General features: G+C 34.2%; 2 protein-coding genes across 19 annotated transcripts in view; one reads left to right on the top strand and one right to left on the bottom strand.

Moving 5' to 3' along the window:
* The window catches only part of WDR20 (WD repeat domain 20), a 94,426-nt gene extending 84,687 nt beyond the window's left edge, over window positions 1-9,739 (top strand). For 7 of the 8 annotated variants that reach the window (XR_012486597.1, XR_012486596.1, XR_012486595.1 and 4 more), the window contains one exon: window positions 291-9,739. Coding sequence is in view for 3 of the 8 variants with exons in the window: in XM_074291219.1 (XP_074147320.1) it covers window positions 291-344 (54 nt within the window). In the remaining 5 variants the exon portion in view is untranslated. The remainder of the gene's footprint in view (window positions 1-290) is intronic. The other variant, XM_074291220.1, reaches the window with a different exon arrangement.
* The window catches only part of MOK (MOK protein kinase), a 73,488-nt gene continuing 54,750 nt past the window's right edge, over window positions 8,867-27,604 (bottom strand). For 6 of the 11 annotated variants that reach the window (XM_074291224.1, XM_074291223.1, XM_074291230.1 and 3 more), the window contains 5 exons: window positions 22,757-22,858; window positions 20,996-21,169; window positions 19,468-19,582; window positions 9,825-10,022; window positions 8,867-9,737 (listed from right to left, as the gene is read on the bottom strand). In XM_074291224.1, the coding sequence (XP_074147325.1) occupies window positions 9,657-9,737; window positions 9,825-10,022; window positions 19,468-19,582; window positions 20,996-21,169; window positions 22,757-22,858 (670 nt within the window). In that variant the 3' untranslated portion in view covers window positions 8,867-9,656. The other 5 variants (XR_012486598.1, XR_012486599.1, XM_074291225.1 and 2 more) reach the window with 5 other exon arrangements.

Genomic DNA, 27,604 nt, shown 5'->3' with positions numbered 1-27,604 from the left:
TTCCAAAAAGATGAGCAATTTCTTTCCTTTTCCCCAGGGGAAATACATCTAAAGTATTAAATATGCATGGATTTGGGGGCTCAATGAATTTTGCTTTATGTTACTTAGTAATTATGAATTAAATGTCTGTAGGAGCATAATTTGATGAAAAATATTGAATTACGTGATAAAATAATGGTTACCAAATAAAACTGATCTATTGATTAAAATGATGGAAATAACTATTACTGTAAATGTGTTCTTAGATGTCGGCTCTTTTGCTGGATTAATGTAAACTGCTTTGTTTGCAGGGTTTATTGTCATCCCAAAACCAGGCCAATTCTCCAAGTGGAACTGTAGTATAGTCATCCCACTACACTGCGAACAAAACCCACTCCAGGACAAGGAGTAATGACAAGAGCACCAAGAGCTGCTCTCTTCATCCACAGAGCATCGACATTTCTAACATGGCCGAATGTAAACCTGGAATCTGGGAATCATAGTGTGGTACAGAAGAGTAATATCATAGGTCCTTTTTTCCAGTATTGTTTCCTTAGCTGCTTACCCAAAGAATTTTCTATTTTAAAGTAATTCTTTTGGTGTTGCAGTTAAAATGAGAAACTAGGTTTTCTTTTTAAAGTTTAATGTAATTAAAACATATATATGTATGTATGTATATATGCATATATATAACATACACACATTATGTATGTACACACACACACACACACATATATATATATATATATGAAAAATATATATATATATATGAAAAATATACATATATGTATACATGCCTAGTATAAAATAAAATGTTTCTTGGGCAAAAATACCCTCAAGTTCAGTAATTATAAAATAGTACTTAACCATTGTTTGTTTTTTGCACTGATTTTTTTTATACTTGAGGTGGTAAGATAACCTAGTAATGCACTCAGAGTCATTTTTCTGACTTCAATATATAATTCAGGAAGATGGATGCTGCAATCGTAGATTTGTTTTAAAATTGCACTTAAGATAGTTTAATGCTAGTAGAATACTTTAAATATGGGTATAAATGGACTTCCCAGCAATTGTAAGTTGTGGAGATAAATCCTTTGTATCTATCAAACTTTTATTTTAATAACAATATTTCTAATTGCAATCAGCTCTGTATTATATGTATAAATGTAATTCAGTGATTGGGGAAAATGGCTTTCATCTAGTAATTTTCGTCATCATTTGAGAGTATTTCTAACTCAGAAAAACAATATTAAACTATTTTAAATATGAAGCTTGTTTATTTTCTGTTAAAGTGGCTCAATTTTGATGTAATCAATCAGTCCTTATTTGAATTAAATATTTGATTAGTAATCATCTTTATTCCCTGAACATCCTGTGCTCTCCAGGCCTTTAAATTTCAATTTCCTGTGGTTATTCATGAAAATTACCAATTCTATACTTAGCTTATTCTCTAGAACTTCCTTCTGTTCTCTTCTATAAGGATGACTTTTTTACTTTTTAAAAGGTCTTTGTGTGTTATGACATGGAATCTTCACAAAAGTGATGGTTAAAGTTACCATTCAATTCCTTTGTCTAACTACATTAATCTTTTTGTGCAAAGATCTATAATAATAGTTAATTATACATGTCTTATGAGGTTAAAAAAATAAAAATTAGATTACCATCTATAAGGTCAAGTTGCATTTGGAAATCTTAGAGAAATCTAAGATTAAGGATTAAGCATAATAAAGGTGCTTTTTCATATTGATCAGTCAAAATGTAAGATGATCCAAGATGTCTAACTGTTTCTCAGGTCTAATTTTTTTTTTCTTTTAAATCAATTAAGTTGCATTCAAGTGACCCTTTAACTCAGGTTCTCTCCAAACATATTTGTATAATATCCTGCAGCAAAACTGTCACTCTAGCAATTGCCAAGTAGAAAAATATTTCTCATTAAAAAAAAGTCATATACAATTTTACCTTTTTGGGTGTTTATTTGATGAAACTCTATAAACCATTAAAAAAAAAACATATGAAATAAGTATTTCATGTGATGTTACTTATGATCATTTATCCCTCTAAGTGGAAGTTTAAAGTTCCTAGAAAAGATAAGGATTTAATTAATTACAAGTACAGGATTTGTGCTACCCTGTTTTCCTTAAAATATGAAACCAGTTCCATGTGGTTGTTTCACTAACTTACTGTTACACTAGATCTTAAGAGTTTGGGATGATGGCTTCTAAGCCTATCTTTATCAACTGATGCTCCTGATGAATCAAAAAGGAAAAAAAAAATTTGACTAAATCACCCTTTCTCCTCAAGAAGAAATATACAGACTAAATAGTGGCTGAGGAAGCTCACCCTACTTACTGCTCTCCTCACCTGTGGATAACTTGGATTTCCATTTCCAATGGGTTTGGTCACTTTTAACCTAGGATGTCTGCAAAAAAGTAGACTATAGTTATCTTACTGAAGATCAAGTCTGAAAATCAAGAGATTGGATTTAGATTCTAGATATTCAAACTTGAGCATCATCATTTACTTTGCAAACATCAGGAAGAAGTCCACATAAATTTTAATGTATATGGCACTTTCAGTCAAAGCACTTAGCAGGTTTTGTTTTACAGATGAAACAACCAGAGTTGCATCTCCATTATTACAATATTTATTACATGTTGTAGTCAAGAGCTACTATGAAAGATATAAGAAGAATATCTCTTACTTGGCATTTCCTAGCTTATATCACAACAAATAGTCCTTGATATCTTTTGACACAAGCCCACTAAGTACTGAGATGATAGGAGGGTTTAGAATACTGTGCCATATTCTATTTCCCATCCATTTGTAGGAAACTACAGATGTAAAATTAAATTACATCCAGGACAATAATCAAGCATATTAAATACTAAAGAAACGTTTGGCTAACTAACTGGCTTTGTGGTTTTGTGAACATTTAATTACTTAAATTATACTCCTTGCTACTTGGCAGATAATGATGTAGGTTAGCTAAAGTTTGTGATCCATAGCAGAAATGGGCACCACTAATTCACATGTAAGGATTCCTACAAATTCCTACAAGTTGCACACTTAACTTTTAAGGTAATATTAGTTATGTTTTATTGTATTTTTATTTATTTTGTTAAATATTTCCCCATTATATTTTAATTTGTTCAAACTGCACTTGGAAGTGTTATGGCCAGCTGGTCATATGTTTTGACCCCTCTAGCGTACAGCATCAAGACAACTGTTATATTCTAAGTGATGAATGATGTTAACTTGGGATATTACTTCACAGTGACTTTATTCAAACTAAGTATTTCTATGTTAGCTTCCTTTGGAAACAATTATCCTTTGGCTCAACCCTCTATTTTTCTAGTTCTCTTAAATAAAACTGATCCCTAATCTAAGCTGCAATAGACACTGGTAAAAACTTTAAAAGCAGTCTTCAAGAGATGTAAAGATTATGTATCTCTCAATACTTTATTGAGCATCACGAGGGGCAGCTAGGTGGTGCAGTGGATAGAGCACCAGCCCTGAATTTAGGAGGACCCGAGTTCAAATCTGATCTCAGACACTTAACACACTTCCTAGCTGTGTGACCCTGGGCAAGTCACTTAACCCCAGCCTCAAAGGGGGGGGGGGGGGAAGAGCATCATAAAGCTCAGCCTATTCCATTGTTGGATAGTTCTGAATGCTAGAAAGTAGTGAACTAAAATTTATATCCTTATAACTTCCATTCATATCCTTGTAACTCCACTCTACCAGGGGATAGACTAATTCTGTCACCTGGTACAAAACAAATTGAGTCTATCCCTAACCCCTCTTATATACAATCATTTAAATTGTAAATTATCATCCTGGTATCTTAAAAGGGGAAAGAAATAAAACATTTTTTTAAATGTCTTGACATGCAGTAGTCCTCAAACTTTTAAAATAGAGGGCCAGTTCCCTGTCCCTCAGACTGTTGGAGGGCCAGACTACAGTAAAAACAAAAACTCACTCTGTCTCAGCCCATTTGCCATATGAAAACCCTTGTAACTAAGCATTTTGCAATTCTCATTTGACTGAGAGATTAAGTGCCCAATTTCATAGCAAGTAAATATCTGAAGCTGTATTGAAGTCATGACTTCTTGACTCTAGACTCTACTGAACTCCTGCATATACAACAGTAGGACATATGCCTATAATATTAAATCTAATCCAAATAAATTTTAGTCAGTTTAGGCATAAAGGTAAAAAGAATTACTCCTGGTCATTAATATAAACATTCTTATAAATGTACTGCTCACATCTAGATTTAACACTATGGGAATTAGAATAGGGGGAAACCCTAAAGCTAAGGAAAATTATACCTATTTTTTAAGGGTTGGTAGAATCTTAGCATAATTTTTCTAAAATTTAAGACTGTTCTTTTGATCCTAGATCAGTCGCTCAGGGATTCAAGTTTGAATTAATTTGCTTTAGAATAAAACACAAGCTTTTGGTTGTTTTGGGAAGTTTTATAAATTATTAATAGTCCACTATTTTGTTTTTTCCAAGAGACAAATTTCAGTTTTTCTTATGTACAGCCTCTTCTTTTGGAACTTGGCAAAGACCCATTGATCTCACTATAGAATCCTGGAATTGGTCTCATTTCTGAAAATAGGTTAGGTGAATATAACTGCTGAGGATAGGGGAAGTGAAACTGAGTACAAAGGCAGTATAATAACACTGGGTTCTATTCCTAGACAGGTTATTCATTCACCCACTACGATCTTGGAGAAGCCAGTTCCCTTCTTTTTACTTCACTTTTTTTCTACCTCTCAAGTGAGGGGGGTAAAATAAAATTATTCCTTCCAGACTAACAAATATTTTGTGACTTGAGAGGTTTCTTTATTCTATAATTGAATACATGACATATTTAGTACTTAGGACTTGGATCTGGGATCCCAGATTTATTTATCTCATATCCCTAGACCTCATTTTCTTCCTGTTTGAGGAAATTAATGCTAGATTTTGCTTCCATTTTTAAATCCTGTAATCTTAAATCCGTGGAAGGATTGTATTAGGTTACTTTAAAGGAACCAATAAAGTTAATGAACAGAAGAATGGGAAAACCTGTTTGAGTCTGAATTTTGCTAACCAATGATCCTGTTGGTAGTTCCTATTTGTTATTGCACATTAGATTAGAGAAGGGACTATTGCTAGCAAGTGTGGTAGGTCAGTTGTCAAGCCAAAATGAAGAAGGAAACATCCACTTACCAAATGTGTACCAGAAGAGAACTGAGTAAGTGCTGGTGTTTTCCTTGCTTCAAGCCAGCACCTTCTCATTTTGAAGCAGCATTTTGTCATACAAGAGAGCCCTAAGTTGGCACCTGGAATATGAGTAAGGTATCATAATGAACCATTTAAAAATATTCTTTGACAAAACAATCACTGTTTACCTTCTACAGCTTTAAGAGTTTGCCTCTTGCAGGGAGTTGTTCTATCTCCCTCCGTCATTTTTTCCTACTTGTTGTGAAGATGAAGAAAGAGTAAACCAGTTTTGCCCATGCCTGTTTCTTGGACACCAGCATCTGAAAATTGACAACATTTTGATTTGATTTCTACAGACAATGCTACAGATCTTTATGAAAGTTTTGTACACCATTGCTTATATCAAGGGTTCTTAACCTTTTTGTGTGTCTTGGACTCCATTTTGCAGGTTGATCTTCTTCACACAATAATGTTTTTAAATAAGTGAAAAAAATGTTAACTTCAGTTAGAAATTAGTGAAAATTTTAAAAAGTATTTTTCCCAACCAACTTCATGACCCTCCAGTGGACCCCAGATTAAGAACCCCTTATATCATTTTATAAAGGATGAGAATTAATCAAGTGTTTATTAATCACCTCCCACATGTCAGATATCATATTAGACTCTGGTTTGGTAAATGTAATACTTGAATAGTTCAAATGATATTCCTAGACTTACCAACCTTGGGACAAATTAACATAAATTAAGTTCTAAAGAATTCAGCTGTCTTTAAGTTCAAAGCAGTATGGATTTGAAGAGGATCTGAGTTCAAATTCTAGCTTTAACATTTAGTAACCATGCTCACTTAAAACGAGAGGGTGGGATAGGTGACTTCTGAAGTCCCTTCCAGCATAATATCTAAGAGACCCTGTGAGTAATGTTCCTCTCTACTGCTACTGGTCAGGATCCATAATTAACTCTTCAAACCTACCCTTGCATAAACACATAGCAATCTAAGATTTACACTTTTTACTTAAAATGACTAGCTCTAATTAGATTGAAAAATGGACACTATGGTTGAGTAAAAATAAAAAGATTAAGTATTTGAGTCCTTTACCTAACATAGATTACCTATGTGATTCTTATTTATATTTCAATTTGCCAATCTGTAAAATAAAATTACTAGTAGATTGCAATAGATTACATAATCATGAAGAAAGTACTTTACAAACCTACAGAGCATGTAGTTAATATAGTGGATAGAAGTTGAGAAAACTCAAGTTAAAAATCTGGTCCTAGACAAGTCACTTAACTTCTGATTGCCTCAGCTTCCTTAACTATAAAATAAAGATTATAAAAGTACCTGCTTTCCAGGATAATCGTAAGGATGAAGTGAGATATTTACAAAAAAATTTTATAAACCTTAAAGCATTAGCAAACTATAATAATAAAAGTATTTATGGAAAGATATTGAGACTTTTTTCCCTTTATTATACGTGGGCTGGAATATTGAAGGCTTAATAAAGAGGGTCCTCTCTCTTCCTCCCTTTCCCCTCATGTCTTATTGTCCCGCAAAAAACAAAACAAAACAAAAAAACACTTGACTAAAAAATGAAAAGGTTATTTCTTGCTCTGATTCCATGCACTAAAAAACGGGATCTTGGACCCAAATATGTACAAGCTTTAAACCACCATAAGTTGTTTAATGAAACTAAGGTGGTGAAAAATTATTTCACTATAATTCACAAAACAACGAACTGCATTTCACTTCATCAAGAGCTACTGTCACCTGGATCACTGGCTGCCAAAACATTGATTTAGTACTTTTTTGAAAATTTTTAATTTGAAAACCATTTTATATAATCCCATTTGTACCTCTCAACAACCCTTGGAGATAGGAACTCCAATTACCCCCATTTTACAGATGAGGAAACAAAGACTAAAGAAGTTAAGTAACTTTCCCAAGATCACAAAGCTATTAAATATCAGGATTAGATTCAAATCCTGATTCTCAAAGCCCAGCACTTCATCCACTATACCATACACCATACTTATTCTTGAACATCCTTAATTTTTCAAAATAGGATATATAGTCATTTTAAGTACATTTTTTAAAATTGTTATCAAGCTTCCCCACTGTTACTGTTAAATTTCAAATAAATGTTATGGCAAATATGAGTTTGTATTTCCATCCAAATTAAAAGGGAGTTAAAAATACTCAGATGCATGATTTTAATAAACTCCTCTTCATACATGACAAATATAATTTATGCTGCTCTTGGATATGGTATCTATAATAGTTTTAAAATTCCTATTGATGGTATATATAAATTCTTTGTATGTAACTTGGTTCTCTTTCAACATTCACTAAAAGTTTTCCTAACTATAAGCTTAAAATTGGGAATCCTTGTTCTTAGAGCAAAGCTAACATAAGTCCTTGGCTCTGCAGAGCATAAGAGACAAAATAAAATAAATTTATCCTGTTTTCATTGTCCCTCTGCTTTCAATTAATCAGCTAACTAACCAAACATTTTGCATTATGCAGAAATAAGCATTAATCTAAAACCAGGGTTAAAACTGACTTCTTTGTCATCCAGTGTCAAAACTGATTTTTTTTTCCTCTTGACATAATTTAAGTCTAGTTGTTATCAAACTTTCTTGCCAGTGTTTTAATCTATTGAGAACCTCCATATAAGCAAATTACTCATGGATTGGGTTTCAAGGTACTATGGGAAAGTAGTATACCTATGATTTGGATTAATATAAAAGGGCTAGAGAACCTAGGAAATGAAGAGACACAACATGGGAATAAATTTTAAATTTTAGAAATTTCTTATGGAAAAAAAATTCAATTACATATCCCAGTAGAAAAATATTAGAAGACAACTGAATCAATTAACATTCTTATCCAGAGATTTGGCCAAAACAATCACTGATAAGAGGAAAAGCACTGGCCAGGGGGGTAGAAGACCTGGGTTCCATTTATGCCAAGTCATTGAAGTGGAAATAAAACATTTACTTCAATGTATGGTTGTAAGTAAAGTGCTATATAAACTCTAACCTGTTTTAGAAACATGTTATTGTTATTGTAACAAATTATCACTATTCTTTATAATGGAACTTTCAATTTGAGGAGAAAGAATGTTTTATACCAGACTGATTGGTGCCTGATACTGTAAAAAACAGCAATCAAATCTTAGCTTCCATTGAGGCAGTTAAGAAACAACGGAGAAAACACAACCTGTATAGTATTGCCCCCACTAATGTAATTTCACAGCAGTATCACTGATAAGTCATAATCAACAAGCAGTATCATTTAGCTACTCACCTGAAATATTAACCTAATGATTCTTTGCATTAGGTCCCAATGTTACCTCCCTAAGCATGAGCCCACTTGGTCCTCATCACAACTCACTAGATGGCAGGCTTGGTCTACCTGAATTATGGTTTTTTGGTTTGTTTTTAAAGAAAGATGAGCTATAAAGGAAGCAAAGCATTTTACCTTTAATTTAGGAGTTTTCAGTTTGAGATCAACATAGAGTAGGTTTTTTCACATTGTACACAAAGTTAAATGACTATAGACTCTTCAGAGAAAGGACCTAAATTCATTTCTAATGATTACATGAATGAACTTACCCAAATGTTGCAGAATTGAGTCCTTAGCAGGAAACAATTCATATTTCCATGAGAAAGGTTTTTTTTTTTAATTAATTCCTTTAATATATAAAATAAAACAAAATTAAGCTTTGTTAAAGTCCTTGTGATTGTCACATTTCATTACTACCAGAAACTGTAAAATAAGGCTAAAGGGATTCACAAAGACACAGGTTTATCTTTAGAATTTAAAAAATAGCACAGCTTATTCTTTAATATCAATCACTTGTTTTCAATAACATAATCCATAAACATTCACACAAGAGCTTTGTAGCTTTTCAAATATTACTGTTGGTAATGTTCTAAAAGTTTAACATTTTCAAACAAACTCAAGTTATAAATGCACAGAGCTCACAGTTCAAGAAGACCAAGATATAAACAATATAATATAAAAACCTTGTTTACCTGTTTTGACTTTTGTATAAAAAAATTACAAAATGCCCTCCTCCCTCCAAAAAAAAAAAAAAGTCTTAACCCCACTAAAATGAAATAAAAACCCTAGAATTTGATGCTTTTCACAAATCCATTCAAATGGAAAATACAGTACATGCATTTAGAAGGTGCAAATACAAAGTGCATTTCTGATCTGCTAAACATTTGACATCTTTTCAGGAAAGCTACAAGTGCTGACTAGACATAGCCCTTAACCATCTCGTGCCTATATCCGTGAAGGTCCTAGAGTACTTCAGAGAGCCTCCAGGTAAGGCACTGTAACTTGTCTGCTCCCCAAAGCCCCTCTGTAATATCCCAGAAGCATAGTTGATTCCGTTTCTCTGCTTCCATTCACTTCTGGTTTTATAATCCATGTATCTGGAAATAAGACAAGCTGTTCAGTATCCTCCACTTTTTCTTTCTATCGTGGGCAAACGGTATTGTTTCATGTTAGACTTAATGTCCTTCTGTGTATCTGTCTGTTAAAGAAATTATAGACACATTCAAGTAAAGACTTATAGGCTCTGAAAACAGTTTGATAAAGAACAAGTCAAAACTCATGGTACCTTCTTGTTTGTTCCAATATATTTTAGAGGCTTTAAGATGGGTACTTTCCCACTTGTCCCAGAGCTGCTAAGAACTGCACGAAGAGTAGGGCTGGAGTAGGATGAGAGTTTGGTTACCCCAGAGACCTTCAGTTTGGGTAGTTCCACCGGACAGGTAGATCCCTGCCTTTCTGGGTGCCCTTCAACTTGCTTTAGATACTGTTTGTTTAAAACAAAACAAAATAAGACAAAAGCCACACAATGACAGTCATTTTTGTACGATTTGAGCAAAAAAAGTCTTGAACAGGACAGAAGTCTGGATTTCAGGCCATCTATATGACCTTGGGCAAATCCCTTCTACCCTCCAAGCTGCAGTTTCTTTTTCTATAGAGTGAAAGGACTAAACCGGAAGATCTATTGCTCAGGTACTTCCTTGTAAGCTATAATATTTTATAGTTTCATGGAATAACTGGTTCCTTTTCCTTTTCTAGGAGTATTGCAGAATCCTTTATTTTATTTTTTGTTATACCCAAGCAATTTCACAAGCAGAATGTGATTATAAATGGACTATGATGGATCAGCGAACCAAAACATATATCATTTCTATATCCATATTAAGATGAAATAGTACAACATCATAGGAAAAGCCTGAGACTTAGTTAAGATGCTATGAGAATGGTCAAAAAGACAGCTAGCTCTCTCACATACACTAGACCAAAGAATGGTCAATAAATCCCCAAATAGCCTATATTAGGTATCTTCATCCAGCCAAGACCTTCACAAAAAAATAATGAAGAAAATTTGCAAGCCCAGAGAAAAAGATCCTGGCAGAAAAGCTAAGGTGAGCACAAATAAGTCATAAATTTGCTAATGATCAGTTTTTCCTGGAGCACCCGAAGCCTACGGTGCTATGTACTTGGGATAGTAAATCTGGAATGTCTTATCCCATGACTAAGGTCAAGAAGGGAAGGAAAGATCAAAAAACTAGTGATCAAAGCAGAGATCAGGAGTGGCAGCTCTCAGATAACAAGCATACCCACTCTCCCCCCTCCCCCACCCCTTCCAGACTACTATCCATTCTTTTCCATCACACCTACGAAGAGAAACTCAATCCTGAAAGATCACTTCAGCCCTAGAATCAACATTCTTCCTGCAGTTCTTTCCTCTGATTAGATGGTTCCTCCCAGAATCTTCATTTAAAAATAGCAACATCAAATATCTTTGCATTTCTCACCAGGCTTCAATCTGAACTTCTCCATTATGCTCCTATGCTAGTTATGCTCCTCATTCCCTTCTGATTATGACCTTTTTCAGTTTCTTTATATATGTTGTCTTCCTCCAGTAGAATGTAAGCTTCTTAGGCAAGAGTTGTCACATGCCTGGCACATAGTTGAGTGCTAAAAAAAAAAAATGACTACTGATTGACTTTCTCACCAAAAGTCTCACCAAAAGACTAATACATTCCAGAAAGCCCTGAAAACCAAAGACTTAAAACCTGCCAGCAGTCTGAATACAAACATCCCGGGGGTGAAGTAGAGTAAGTCAGGAGACTGAGATCAGAACTAAACAGGATCTGACCATATGCAGGAAGGAATGGGACTTTCTTCTGGCAAGAAATCCCAAATCAGGTTCTAAGGCTGGAATTAAGAGTAAACTGAAGAATATACTGAACACTATGAGAAAATAATATGTTGAGCTCTAAGAAATTAAAGAGATAAAACCCAAAAAAGTAATTCCATAACAACTACAAAATAAATATATAAAATTAAAAATAGCTTGGCCACAACAATTTATAAGAGTATCTGAGGGCTACTAGATGGCACAGTAGATAGAGCACTGCCCCTGGATTCAGGAGAACTTGAGTTCAAATCCAGCCAGACACACCTAGCACTTTCTAGCTCTGACCCTGGGCAAGTCACTTAAAATTGTCTCAACCCTCCACCAAAAAAAAAACAAAAACCAAAAACTGGAAGAAATGAAGAGAGAAAAAAATGATAAAGTAAGAAGTCTAAGAAAGAACTGTAAGGAAAATAAATAGAAAAAAAGATAGAAATGCTTACCCAAGTAACAAACTTTCTGAAAAATTTAGATCAAATAAGTCAATGACACTTTTAGAAAATAAGAAATATTAGGGCAAAATCAAAAGACTGAAAATAATTAATAATAAATACCTTTGGGTTTTCTTTTTCTCCTAACAACTCACCTTGAAAACAGGCTAACATATTTTAATGAAAAGTCATTTAACAATCATCAAACTTCCTGAAAACTGATTTTTAAAAAATTGAATAAAACCAGCTGGATACTCTATTTCAACGAATCTAAAATGAAAACTACTCAGGATCTACTATAACCAGAGAATGAAGTAAAAATAGAAATAATGAACCAGTTACCTTTTGAAAGAAACCCCAAATGAAAATTCCAAAGAACATCAAAGCTGATATCCAGAAAGACTTCAAATACTAAGTAACTACAGTTAGAATCACATAAGACTTGATCACCGTAATTAGTAAGAAGAAGAAATGTTGAAATATAATATTTTTAAAAGGAGAACAATAAAGGCTTAAAACCAAGAATAACTTACCATGAAAAACTAAGGTGAAAAAAATGGGCCCCTAATATAATAGAAAACTTTTATTCTTGAAATAAAGACCAAATCTGAATAAAATTTTTGTCTTTTTTTTTTCATTTAACTACCACTACTACACATAAAATTCTAAATCTTTATTATGTAGAACTTCCTTTTCATTTTAAGTAAATATAACAGATAACTTTCGAATCTATCCTATTGACTTTTCTCCCTCTAGCCTTTTATTCTCTCTCTTTTTTTTTCTCCCTGAGGCTAGGGTTAAGTGACTTGCCCAGGGTCACACAGCTAGGAAGCATTAAATGTCTGAGATCAGATTTGAACTCGGGTCCTCCTGAATTCAGAGCTGGTGCTCTATCCACTGCACCACTTAGCTGCCCCCTATTTTGTAGTCTTTTAGAAAAGAGAGAAAAGGACAGGAAAAAGGAATACACTTGGGAGAAAAATAAAGGGTAGAATGTACCATTTCTCATAATTAAGATATGCAAGAAAAATATACAATCAATCAATAAACATTTGCTTTCTATGTGCCAGGTACTCTTTTAAGTGCTGAGTATACAAAAAACAGGCAAAAGATAGTTCCTGTCTTCGAAGAGCTTACAGTGTACATGAAGGAAGAGGCTGGGAAGATTCATTTAAATATGATAAAAGAGACTTAACAGAAACACTAGCAGCTAAGTGGCACAGTATATAGAGAGATGGGAACATTTATCAGGAGTCAGGAACACTTCTCTTTCTAAGTTCAAATCTGGCCTCAGCCACTATGTGATCCTGAGCAAGTACTTAAATCTGCTTGTCTGTTTCTTAAATAAAATGGGTTGGAGAAGAAAATGATAACCCACTTCAATAATTTTGTTGAGAAATCCCCAAATAGGGTCACAAGAGTAATACAAAACTGAAATATCTGAATAATAAACAGAAACACAATACAGGTACACAAAATAGTTTGATATTTAAATAAGTTAAACATAAATGGACAAGGTCAGGAAGAAGGGAAGCAGAGTCAGAAAGGCAATAGAACCAAAACAAATTTCAACTTCAAAGAGTTGATGGTGAAGGAAGAATTAAGAGAAAAAAGAATTAAAAAATAGGGATCAAGAGATAGAAGAGGTAGAGAGGAAGTTAGTAGGTTGCTTCAATTGGAGATCACTAAATGCTGATCACACTCCTTTTATCTCTTTTTTTACATAGAGGAAAAAATATGAGGTATGATGGAGGCAAGTAAATTTGAATGTGATAAAAATAACCCATGAAAGAGAAGAGTGCAGAATCAAAATAATATTGTTTATAAGAAATAATTTGAAACATATAGATATTAAAAATATAGTATCAAAATGAGAATCTGGAACTTATGCTTCAGATGAATTTGAAAAAGCAGAAAATGTGTCATGATCTCAAAAAGGGAATAATAAAAACACAGGGTTGAAAGAAAAAAAAAAAAAAAGGGAAGCTACATTATCCTTAAAAGTAAAGTAACTTCAGTACGTAAATAAATACAACAAATGGCATGTATAAAGGAAAAAATTGAATTACAAGAATAAATGGAAAAAAATATTTAATGACCTCAACTTTTTTTTAGATCTAGACAAATCTAACAAAAAGACAGACATGAAAGAAATTAAGGTCCTGAATGAGATTTTAGAATACTTAGATATGATAGATCTCTGGCAATTAGTGAATGAGAAAGGAATATATATACATGCAAAATTAATGCAATTAAAATTAGAAGTTACATATATGTGTGTGTGTGTGTAACTTCTAATTTTAATTGCATTAATTTTGAGAGATATTTAATCAACAGATGAATGAAACACCAGGCATATAGTCAGGAAGACTCCTCTTCCTGAGTTTACCTCTAACCTCAGACACTTCCTAGCTGTGTGACCCTGGGCAAGTCCCTTAACCAACTTTGCCTCACTTTCCTCCCTTGTAAAATGAGTTGGAAAAGGAAATGGGTAAATCTCTACCAAGAAAACCCCAAATGGGGGTCAAACATGAAGAGTTGAACATAATTTAAAAAAGAAAAACCAGGGAAAAAATTCCAAAATCATTATGTAATGAATTCCTTTTTAAATCTAGCTATACCACTATAGGTATATTTTCCAAAGAGATCAAAGAGGAAAAGGACCCACACTTAACACCATATACCAAGATAAGATAAAAATGGGTCCATGATTTAGGCATAAAGAATGAGATTATAAATAAATTAGAGGAACATAGGATAGTTTACCTCTCAGATTTGTAGAGGAGGAAGGAATTTGTGACCTCCAAAGGAGAACTAGAGATCATTATTGATCACTAAATAGAAAATTTTGATTATATCAAATTTAAAAGCCTTTGTACAAACAAAACTAATGCAAACAAGATTAGAAGGGAAGCAACAAACTGGGAAAACATTTTTACAGTTAAAGGCTGTGATAAAGGACTCATTTCCAAAATATATAGAGAACTGACTCTAATTTATAAGAAATCAAGCCATTCTCCAACTGATAAATGGTCAAAGGATATGAACAGACAGTTTTCAGATGATGAATTTGAAACTATTTCCACTCATATGAAAGTGTTCTAAAACACTATTGATCAGAGAAATTCAAATTAAGACAACTCTGAGATACCACTACACACCTGTCAGATTGGCTAGGATGACAGGAAAAAATAATGATTAATGTTGGAGGGGATGTGGGGAAACTGGGACACTAATGCATTGTTGGTGGAGTTGTGAAAGAATCCAGCCATTCTGGAGAGCAATCTGAAATTATGCCCCAAAAGTTATCAAACTGTGTATACCCTTTGATCCAGCAATGTTACTACTGGGCTTATATCCCAAAGAGATACTAAAGAAGGGAAAGGGACTTGTATGTACCAAATTGTTTGTGGCAGCCCTTTTTGTAGTGGCTAGAAATTGGAAAATGAATGGATGCCCATCAATTGGAGAATGGCTGAATAAATTGTGGTAAATGAATGTTATGGAATATTATTGTTCTGTAAGAAATGACCAGAACCAGGAGATCATTATACACTTCAACAACAATACTATATGAGGATGTATTGTGATGGAAATGGATATCTTCAACAAAGAGAAGATTTAATTCAATTCCAATTGATTAATGATGGACAGAATTAGCTACAGCCAGAGAAGGAACCCTGGGAAATGTGTGTGAATGGTTTACATTTTTGTTTTTACTTCTCAGGTTATTTTTACCTTCTGAATCCAATTCTTCCTGTGCAACAAAAGAACTGTTCGGTTCTGCACATATATATTGTATCTAGGATATACTATAACATATTTAACATGTATAAGACTGCCTGCCATCTAAGAGAGAGGGTGGAGAGAGGGAAGGGAAAAGTCGGGACAGAAGTGAGTGCAAGGGAAAATGTTGTAAAAAATTACTATCCATATGTACAGTCAATAAAAAGTTATAATAATTTAAAGAAAAAGAAAAAAGAAAGAGGAAAAGAACAAAGATTTATGAAAGTATATTTTTGTTATAGCAAAAAACTAGGGGGATGACCACCATTTGAAGAATGGTTAAACAAAATATAGTACAATTTGTGTTTTACACAAATTCACCTTTATAAAAAGAATTCTAAAAGAAATCCACATTCCAAGAAAATACTTTTGTTAACTTTACTGTACAGTACTCTGCTTGCATTTTCTCCCTTTCCTTCTCCCCTCCCTCTCTCCTTTTCTTCTCTGTCTCTCGATGTCTCGGTTTCTCTGTCTCTCCCCCCTTCCTCTCTCTGTCTCTCCTCCTACCCCTGCCTCAATGCTCTACAGCCTCCCTCTCCTCCCACCTCCCCATCCCCCTAAAAATTGCCCCTTCTGGACCTGACTTGAGACTCCAAGTGACCAGAAGGAAGTTTTTTGTCCTACTCTGCCCCCCACTATGTCCAGCCCCTGCATGTTTTGTTTTCTATCCATTAACATTTGGGTACCACATATCTGTCCCCTGTCCTTGCATGTTGCTCCCCTCTCCTGTCTGTCCATATCCAACTCCTATATGTCTTCATGCCACATATTCTTCCTCATTCTGGCTAGACCCTCACAGGGCTATCTCCAGACTCTACATGTTCCTCCTGTTCTCACTTCTCTGTCCCAAGCCTTCACATGTCCTTAAACCCTTGGCCCTCTTTCAACAGATGCACAGTCCCTTTCCTGCTTCCCCTCTCTTCCTCCTTTTTCCACATCCTTGGGCAAATTCACATTACATAAAAATGACTTTATGCAGAGGTCTGCAGAACAGTCATGTAATGGAGTATTACAAGAAAAGATGGAATCAATGGATTCAGAGAATTGAATGATTTGCAATGTAAGAATTGATGCAGAGTTTGATGAGCACAGAGTATTTTATACAATAAGTTTTCTCCTTTTTTCCCCAAAGAAAAACAATTCTATAAGACTTAAGAACCATAATCAATTAAATTACCAGTTGTTTTTATTGCAGAGAACCAAGAATGAATCATGCTACCTGACAGAGATGGTAGACTATAGGTCCTGAATGAAATTATGCATTTCTCTACCTGACTAATGTGTTTTCCTTGACTGTAATTATTTACCAGAAGATGTTGGGTATTTTTTAAATTTGGGAGGAGATGGAAGCTAGTGATAGTGATGTCTAAAGAAAGTATCAGAAGAAAAGAGCGTCATTAAAGTATTTTTTTAAATGCACAGGAAAGAACAGAAATTCAGGAAGAGATAAATAGAACCATTTGAAACAATGTTGAATTTGTTATATACTTTTTAAAAAGGTATATATAGTAGAGAGTTGGGTTTTCATAACAATCTTCTTTTTGTGTTCTTTGTATATGAAATTTTCATGTAAACTGGTATCTGTCAAGTTCAGAATAATAAAAAATTAAAAGCAAAAGCACTAGAATAAAAAGATCTATTGCATAGACCCCAAGCCCTACTACAATCTTAAACAATCCATTTTACCTATCCTCATAGCTATTGTTATCCTTATTTTACAATCGAAAAAACTGAGGCAGAGAAAAACTAAATAATTTGCCCAGGATTTGATCTCAGGCCTTCCTGACCTCAGTCCGAGGGGCTCTATCCATTGAACCACCTACCTGCTTATGAAAGGAAATTATATCATGTTGGACAGTTAGATTGGGTCAGGTTGTAAAGGGCTTTAAAAGTTATAGGGAAGAGTTTATAGTTGATACTAGTGATAATAAGGAGCCAATAGAATGGACTGAATAAGGCAGTGATATGTTTAGATTTGCCCTCTGGCAACTATGTGGAGGAACGGTTAGAGAGAAAGGCTGGAAACTTGTGGCAATAAAATCAGACAAGAGATCCAGTGTGAAATGTCTAAATAAGTACTACAAGTGGGACTATAATTATTGTGAGGATCAAATGAGATACTATTTATAAAGCTGGCAAAGAGTAGGCACTTAATAAGTGCTTGCTCCTTTCCCCCAACTTCTTCCTGCATTTTGTGATTGAGCCAACTTGACCTTTTCTTTCAAGAAATCAAGTTTATTGGGGCAGCTAGGTGGCACAGTGGATAGAGCACCAGCCTTGAATTCAGGAGGACCCAAGTTCAAATATGGTCTCAGACACTTAATACTTCCTAGCTGTGTGACCCTGGGCAAGTCACTTAACCCCAGCCTCAGAAAAAAAAAAAAAGAAAAAGAAAAAAAAAATCAAGTTTATAAGCACAAATAGGAGAGGCATGGATTGGAGAATGAACAATGAGGCAATGCATAAGAAGTGCATGATCTCTAGTGTTCCCCTCTCGCACCTATTACTTTGTCCATACTCTGCTTAAAATGCAATGCTCAGACTTGAATATTATATATGAAATCCCCTCTAACCAGGGAAGAGTACAGCAAGGCTATCACTCTTTTATATAGAATACCATGTCATCACATCAAAGGTAGTATGACTAATTAATAGAGCTAGCCTCAGAATGATAGGAGCTCTGTTTCCGACATGTAGTGTGAACTTGAGCAAGTGTGACCCTTAACCTCTCAGTACTCAAAGCAGCATTTAAGACTCTAAGGGGAAGAACAAAGGCAGATCTACATTGACAGAGGGAATTTCCTTAAATCCCTATAGGGAGTTCTTGGTTATAACCATGAAATTGCAGGCCGAGACAGACAGACAAACACAGACACACACTCACATCACAGTTTTTTTTGTTTGTTTGTTTTTTGTTTCTGTTTTTCTCTAAACACTGTTAACTTAATGAATTTTCGGTCCAGTACATCCTTCAGATCTCTATCATACATAGGTTTTTTTCTGTGTCTCTGAAAAGTTGATTGAAAAAGAACATATTCACTAACCAAATGTGAATATTTGCTCACCAAAAAGAGCAGAGCTACCTATTTATTTAAATTGAGCAAACAAATGGTGGCAAAATGTCGATAAAACAAAGCCACACTTGAAATCAGGAATTTTATACTTGAATCTCAGTTTCAATGTTTATTTTCTGTGTTCAAGTCTTTACCTCTAAGTTCAGTTTCCTCAGCTATGAAATAGGGACAATAAAACTTGTGCTACCCATTTCACTGTATTTTTGCAAGGAAAACATTTTGTAAGCTTGTAGAAATGAGCTATTATATGTAGCATTAATAGAAACGTAAAACTCAGTACATTGTAAGTTTAATCTCTTTCATGGTTTCTGAATCAAAGATTGACTCTACTGGTTATATCTAATATAAATGAAATAAGAGGTAAGATGGAGATGAAGGCTTTCATAAAATTCTAAAGAATGAAAACCAAGAAACAGATGGATTTTCAGTAGCTTCAAGGTTCAAATTTAACATTCTCTTCTTTGCAACTGAGAAGTATTTTTCCTGTGATGGAAGATATAGGAAAGTTTGGGTGAGCTGTACTCTGGTTCTCTATTATTCAGACATAACTGCCAAACTTATCACAGGCTTGATCAGAGAGGGGCTATGGTAGCCAACACTTCATTTACATACCTGCCCTCTTAACCAAGAAGTCTCTGAAATAGTCAACAATTCCAGATTCTTAGGTCCCAGGGAAGAAATACGTATTATAAATAAACATTTCTTGGGGGAGAAGAAAGTCAGATGTGATGTCAAATTTGTGACAAAACTTATTACCTGCTTTTTGCCTTCCTTTGAAATCTGCCACACATTTTTGAGTGATTCTGGTTCTCCCAGATGTTCTGTCAATCCTACTTTCCTGCGGGCTACAAGAGCTTGCTTCTCTGATATCCTGTGATGAATAAAAACATAACTATTCCTCTATTTATTAACAGTATACAAAGATACCATAGCTAACAAAAAGATTTCGTGATAATCAATTCTGATCCATGTGGCTCTTTTCAATATTGAGGTGATTCAGGCCAATTCCAATAAAGATGCCATAGTTAAATGCCTTCCCCTGTCTTTAGTGTAATAGTTTGAATCATGGAATTAGAAATCCTATGTTAATATATGTATATGCTCAGGTATCCCTGGAAAAGTTAACATATTTATATGGGCAACTACACAATTACATGACACTCTTGGATAAGCATCTATTTGTATTATGATGATAAAGAGACAGAACTGATTTTCACATTTTTAAATCTCATTATTTTAGAGTCACACTACACATACATAATTGTTCTTTTCTAAACTAATATATATATATGTACATATATATATATATATATATATATATATATATATATATCCAACTCTAATTTTTCCATTACCCATCTAGTTTTCTTTTTTTCTTTCTTTCTTTTTTCTTTTTCTTTTTTTTTTTTTTTGCTGAAGCAATTGGGGTTAAGTGACTTGCCCAGGGTCACACAGCTAGGAAGTGTTAAGTATCTGAGGCCAAATTTGAACTCAGGTCCTCCTGACTTCAGAACTGGTGCTCTATTCGATGCCCCTACTAGCTGCCCCACCCATCTAATTTTCTACAAGTTGCTAATAAGTAGGCTGGTTTCAACCTCCAAATTGGTAAGCTATAGGTTATTACAAACTTATGTAGTGAAATCTAACATAAAAATTAAAACATAATGTAAAGGATCCTTCTACTGTTTAAAGTTTTAGAATTAGATATGTTTCCATCACTTTTCTGTTCATTATACCATTCCATTCCTATCAAAGTAGATCACTAGAATTAGGGAAAGATAGAAGATTTCATTAGAAAAAAAGAAGACTATTAGTCTTAGTATCATCTGAAAAGAGACCTTTTTGCCTTACCCTACCTCACCTCTCCTTTTGCATTAACACTACTACTTTTGTTGTGAGGGAGGGGTCGAGTTATCTGAAGAAGGCCAGAGTAAGATTTTTCTAAAGACCTCAACTAGGCACAACAAATGCCAGGTGTAATGGCTGTTTTTAGGAAACAACATGTTCAAATCCAAACAGTGGTCATTTCTTCCCTAAAAATAAGTTGTTTTAATAGCTGCAGTAAAAGGGACCTTTTTGCTTTATGCATGACTCAGATGACAAAATCAGAGACTGAAGGGAATCTCAGAAGACTCTTGTCCAATTCCTGTAATCTCTTTTCTATTATCCCTAATTGATGACCCTCTAAACTCTTCTTGCCCCGTTGGCTGTTGAAACTGCTACATAGCATGGCCTCTCTAGATGGAGTCAGACTCAGTATTCAACCAAGATGTTAAAAGCCTACCTTTGTTCTCGGAAGTAAGAATGCTGCAGTGCTTGGTGGGCACTGATTCTTTCATCTGGGTCATATTCTACCATTGCATAGATCAGAGAAAGGCACTGAGGGGACAAAGTCGGTGTCATCAGAGAGATTCCTGATCCCTTTTTAAAAGGAAAATCAAAACTCATAGCTCTTGACCTGTGTTAAAAGCCCAATGATATAAACAACAGTGTCATCATTGAGAGGATTCAGCTGGTAAGCTATCACATCTCCCAAGAGATGATTGTAGCTTCACAATTGCATTGGTTTAACATGGCAGCAAAGATTAGAATTATAGTTCATAAGACTAGAAGGTATCTTAGAGATCATTGACTCCAACCCTTTTCTTTTACAAATAGGGAAAATGAGGTCTACTGAGGGAAAGGAACTTTAGTTCACATAGCATATATGTGACAAAATTAGGACTCAAACACAGGTCTCCTAACTCCCATCCCAGTGCTGAAAGCCCAATTCAAAAATGAGTTTTAAATTGTTTAAGGGAAAATGTTAGCACATTAGAAATGGATCAATCAACAGGCATTTATTAAGTACTATGTTCTAAATACTGAGAGATTATCTAAGAACCTTTTGTTCTACTAGAATAAAAACATCACCAAATACAGTAGTAACATACCTTAATGAAGTAATTATAGATTAAATACGAATTACAAACTGGTTTCTAATTTTAGCTTTGCTTCCTTCCTGAAATGTTGCAGTTAGTGATTGTCAAGAAAGCTCACTGAACATTTTAAAGAACAGTAGATGCCTAAACCATAGTTATTTTAGTTCTTCAGTCTCAAGAGTAAATGTCTAAGTACCTTTGTCTTCCAGTTTTCCTCCTTTGTAAAATGAGAAGGCTGAATTAGAAGATATCTAAGACAAACTTCTAGCTCTAAGATTCGGTACTGCCTAAACATTTCTGGAGATTCTAGGAAATTTATATATATTTACATATTGAATAATTATATATAACAATTTCCATCAAAGCATCTCAAAGTATAATATAAATATATACTACTGATCATTTAAACTCTGAGCCTTGATTTTCTTTTCTTTTCTTTTTTTTTTTCCAAATAGCAGCTTTTTATTTTCCAACATTCATCCTTGCAAAACTTTGTGTTCAAGTCTTTCTCTCTCCTGGCCCACTTTCTCCCTTCCCTAGACAGCAAGTAATCCAATATAGGTTAAATATGTGCAATTCTTCTAAATTCATTTTCATATTTGTCATTTTGCACAAGAAAAATCAGATGGAAAGGGAAAAAATGAGAAAGAAAAAAAAAAGAAACAAAAAAACAACAAAAAAGCTGAAAATATTATGTTGTGATCCACATTCAGTCCCCATAGTCTTCTCTCTAGATGCAGATGGCTCTCTTTATCACAAGACTACTAGAATTTGAGTCCTAATTTTCAAAGGACTCCCAATAAACCAAAATTCTCAAAAATATGTTGGTCACCCAAATTGGTCAAATTCCCCTTTAGTGTACCTTGTAAAAGTCATAGAGTCTACTTAGTAACTATGCCTATACAAATAGGAATTACTCTCCTTATAAAACATTAGGACTAGTAAGATTAACAAAGATGATATATCAAAAAGGCCAAAATAAATTAACTAAGAGAATCTTTTGCCTTCACTTTTTTCACTTAGGACAGAGCTAAAAATGTGCTAAGAATATGTCAGGAATATTAGGCTTATAATTAATAAACTTAAATGTACACGTTCATAAGCAAAAGGTACCAAGTGCTTACTGTTTGAATTTGGTAAGAGTTTTCTGAGGTGGTGTGCCAATAATATCATGGATTTTGGAGATTTGGTCCAATTCATTAGCTCCAGGAAATAGAGGTTGCAGACTGAAAGAATATGACAAAATGGTATCACTGGTAAAATGGGAGAAACATTTGGAGTTATATTCCCACCACAGGTATGTCTATTACTAATATCTCCTGTACCCATTTAACCCCCGCCTTAGGGGTCCATGAACTTTAGATTAAGAATTCCTGATCTAGTCCAACTCTCTCATTTTAAAAATGAGAAAACTAAGACTCCAAAAAGAAAAGGGACTTGTACAGGGTTACACAGATAGCTAGAAAGGTCAGGATTTGAACTCAGGGTTCTGATACCAAATCTAGTGCCAAATCAAGGTCAGTCACTTAATCTAAGCCTCAGTTTCCTTACTGAAAAAACAAGCATTTAATTGTATTGCCTAACTTAAGAGATTATGAAGGCAAAAAAGCTGGATGAGCTATAAACATTAGATATTATGTATCATGGGATTATTAAATAGGGTTTGGACTTGAGATTTCATTAGTATAGAGAACTATAAAATAAGGAAATTCTCTCTGTCAATTTAATGTTAGCAGCACATTCTCTGTAACTTAGAAGGATTTGCCCTGGGTGACAACAGTAGGTATCATGGCCTAGGCCTAAACCCAGGTGTTCTTGGCTGTAAAGCCAGGTCTTTATCCACTCTACCACATTGGTTCATAGGGTTCAGATCAAATGATATAAATGTATATGAAAGTACTTGGCAAACTTTAAAACTTAAGATAAAGTATCAATTTTTGTTACTTCTAAAATTTTTAACAAATAGCCCTGATTAATATTCCCTTAATATGCATTTCTTCTATCTAATCTTCTTTTCCCCAATTGCCTTTTTTTCCTTAATTGCCACCTTCATAAGGTGTCATTGTTCTCTTCCTCTCAGCTTCCATCCAAAATATTTACCAAAGCTAAAATTGGTCTCTTGATCCTCACCAAGAAACCTAGTTGCCTTGACACTCTATCATGCCATGTCATGCCGCCATTGTGCAACTGAACTCTGGAGAAATATATTTGAAACAAGGATACTTACAGCAAGGGTTTAACTCACAGCATGTTTGATGAAATTATGGTTCTCTAGTTCACATATATACTTAGTATTTAGTATGGTGATGTAATGATTCTCTAGTTCATACATATTCAGTATGCTGTAATGATTTAATTGTAATAGAGTATTTAAGGGCTGAGAGAACTGGGGACACAGTCAGTCAGAGTGAACAGACTGTGAAGGAGGCAATAAAGTCTTTAGACTCTATTCCTGACTATCCTCGTGGTGACTATCCTGCTAAGATCAAGGATCGTCTGGAGGACCTCCAGAAAGTTACAGGTTTCCAAGATGAACATTCCAACACCTAATTTTTCCCACTAGCTTAGAGACCACTAGCCTTATCACTCCCCCCCCCCAAATTTTCTTTTCTTGAATGGCAGATTCATCTAGGTCAAGCATAGAGACTTCATCAGAAAACTGATTTGCAAGTGATAGGGGCAGTACAGAATAAAATGTATTGTTGTTAATAATAACTATCATTTATTTCCATAGTGGCCATTATTTTTTTCACAAGAACTTTATAAGGTAAGAAATTCAAGTGTTATTCCATGACAAGCATTCAAAAAGTCATCATTTGTTTGGTGTCAAATTGGCAAAGATCTCCAGTGGAGTGTCCAAGTGGCCCTATGCTATTTAATATTTTTATCAATGATTTAAATAAAGTCATGACTGCTATATTCATTAAATTTACAGACCTATTATGGGAAAGAAAAGCCATGTTAAATACCTACTACATGACAAATACTGTGTTAGGCTGCAGACACAGGCAAAAAAAATCAGTTCCTATCCTTAAGGAGCTAACATTTTTACATTCTATAAAGTGAGATATTGTATATACAATTAATATACATAAAGAATAAATACATGGTAACTTGACATATAGGAAGGAGGCACTAAGCTGGGGAGATGAAGGAAAGCCTCATAGAGTAGCTTTGAAAGAAGCTAGAGCTGGAAAAAAAGTAGGAATTCTAAGCACAGTCTGGCACAAAATAGATGCTGACTGATTGAGAGGCTAAGGTGATTAAGTACATTTCAAGCATAAAGGATGATCAAAAAACAAGCAGTTACTAAGCTCCTATTTTGTTACATGGAACTATGTTGTGAAGGGCTCTAAATGCTAAATTGAAAAGTTTATATTTGATCCATAAAAGGAGCTATTGGATTTTACTGAGTAGAGGGGACATATGGTGGATTAACTTCAGGAAAATAATAACACAAACCCTACAAGAGACAGCGTTAACACACTGAATAACAAAGTCAGAATCCAAAAAGCCAGAACACTGGGTTAAATCTAATAAGATAAAATTCAGTAACTAAAAGCATAAGGTACTATACTTAGATTTAAGGGGGAAAAAATTCACAAGTATAGTATGGTTAGAGAACAGTTCATCTGAAAAAAAAAATCTGAAGTTTTCATGACATATTAGCTCAATGTGAGCTAGCAATATGGTGTAGAAGTTAAAAATTAAAAGCTAATGTAGATCATGGCCTGCATTAAGAGAACCATAGTTTCCAGAGATAAAAAGGATCAGTTGAAGGAATTGGGGATGTTTAGCATAGAGAAGAGAAATAGGCTTGTTCCGTTTTGGTCCAGAGGAAAAAACAAGGAAAAATTGGAGAAGCTAAAAATTGGGATATTTAAGCTTGATGTCAGGAAAATTGTTCCAACAATGAGAACGGTCTGAAAATAGAATGGACAATCTGCAGGGGTCTTCAGACAGAGTGTGAATAACTACTTACCAAGTATGTTACAAAGGAAATTCCTTCTGAGTAAGATCTAGCCTAAACAGCTGCTAAACATCCTTCCAATTTTAAATTTTATGATTCTGTGAAGTTCAAAGGTGATCAGCTACAGAGCCCCAAATAACTTCTTTACCCCCAAATAACTTCTGAGCTTTGCCACTTCTGATGCCATTCTTTTATAGTATCAAGGCCTGCCTTTGCTCACATGTTCTTTTAAAATCTAAAAGCACTGGTGAGTTCTCTATAAATCCACATCAATCCCTTCAAATAAATCCCATTTTTCTTTCTCAATGGAATTATTTGTGTCTAGAGAAATTTTTTAAAAGCTTTCTATGCTTTTCTTTCCTCTAAAATGAAATATATTCAACTAAAATTTAGAATATCAGACTACACCTAGCATTTCTCTCTTCTATTATAAACTTTTAAGTGGGTATTGTAACTCATTATTTTTATACCAGTTCTTTCCTGTTGGTTAAAAAATCAGATACAGAATAAAGTTCTCTTGGTGATTCTTTTCCCTTTTGAAGTATCCTTCAAAAAAAGCTATCATTCAAGGGCTTCACTCTAAAAATGGCAATCAAATGGCCTAATTGGGCAGAAACAATTCTATAGAATTGCCTACATCTTGCTCTACTCTAACATGTCAAATTAGGTTGCAAAAGTTAAAGAAACTTTTACAATACTGAACAAATTCGCCATCTACCTACTCATTTTACAATTCAGTATTTCTTATTTCTTATCTTCCATCATTAAATTCTTGCCTCAGGTTTAATCTATATTCAAGAAGACTGCGTCATATGTTCCTCAGAATCATCTTCCTTTTTCTAGACATTAATATCAGTTTATCCATTTGTCTTTAATTTCCAAACAACACTTTTCTCCTTTGTCAGTGCTCAATCAAGAACATTTTCAGTCTTCTCATGAAGCACTAAATGTTATCTTCAGAGACTAAATCATCTAACCATAACCATCCTCATGATGACTTGAGAATAGAAAACCAAAAAAAGTCTTTTATAAATATTATTTCTATATATCCAGGACATTTGAACATAAGCCTTAAAAAAAAGAAAAGAAATTAGTTACTTATTTTTGGAAGAGAGTTCCAGCAGCTGTCTAGATAATTAGTTTCCCAGAGATGCCAGGTTTGTGATCACTAAAAGAATGGAGGCAGAAGAGGAAGGAATTGAAGAATTCCTTCAAAAAATTCATTCCAATTATTATGAATTTGACAAAAATTGACAAACATGATCATTTAACACACAAAGAAAATCAGAAAAATAGGACTAAGCAAATTTAACATAGTAGTTCCCAAACTGTCTTGCTTGTCTGTAGCTCTCTATGAAGTTACTTCAGCTCACATCTGTGAATTTGTTAATGCTCTTTTCTTTCTTTTTGGCATACCTATCATTATTCCTATCCCCACAATTCTTCCCCTTTCCTCTTCCCCCCAAAATGAAAGCCTTCCCATGTAACAAATAATTAGTTAATATAAACAAATTTACAAATTGGCCATGTCTGAAAATGCTGAATAACGAGGCTGGAAGATAGATTAGATTGCAGAGAGATCGAAGTGAGAGCAAAACGAAATGGAACAACTATAAAAGATCCTTAGCTGTTGGCTGTGAAAGAGAAAAGAGCTTTGACAGTAACTTTAGGTGATGGTAGGATTTACTGAGAGATTTTCAAAGAAGTATTTAAATGCCTGGCTGTAGGCACATGGGAAGCAACCAGTAAATAGGAAGAGAATGAAGGGAGAGGATAATTGTGAGGCAATCTGCTTGTGATAAAGAAATTGTAACCCAGAGAACTAAGTGACTTTCCCAAAGTCACATACATAATCAGAACAAGAGAGGTCAGAAACATTGAAGGTCCTTTAACTTCAAATCCATGGCTTCTTTATGAGGGGAAAAAAAAAAAAAAAAAAAAAAAGCTTTTTCAAATACTGGGTTCCCCATCTTTCCCAATCTGGAAATGCAGGGGACCTAGT

Source organism: Sminthopsis crassicaudata, chromosome 2 (genome assembly GCF_048593235.1).
Source record: "Sminthopsis crassicaudata isolate SCR6 chromosome 2, ASM4859323v1, whole genome shotgun sequence".
Taxonomy (NCBI): Eukaryota; Metazoa; Chordata; class Mammalia; order Dasyuromorphia; family Dasyuridae; genus Sminthopsis; species Sminthopsis crassicaudata.
Note: the sequence above shows the minus strand (reverse complement) of the source record. Positions and strands in the feature narration are given on the sequence as shown.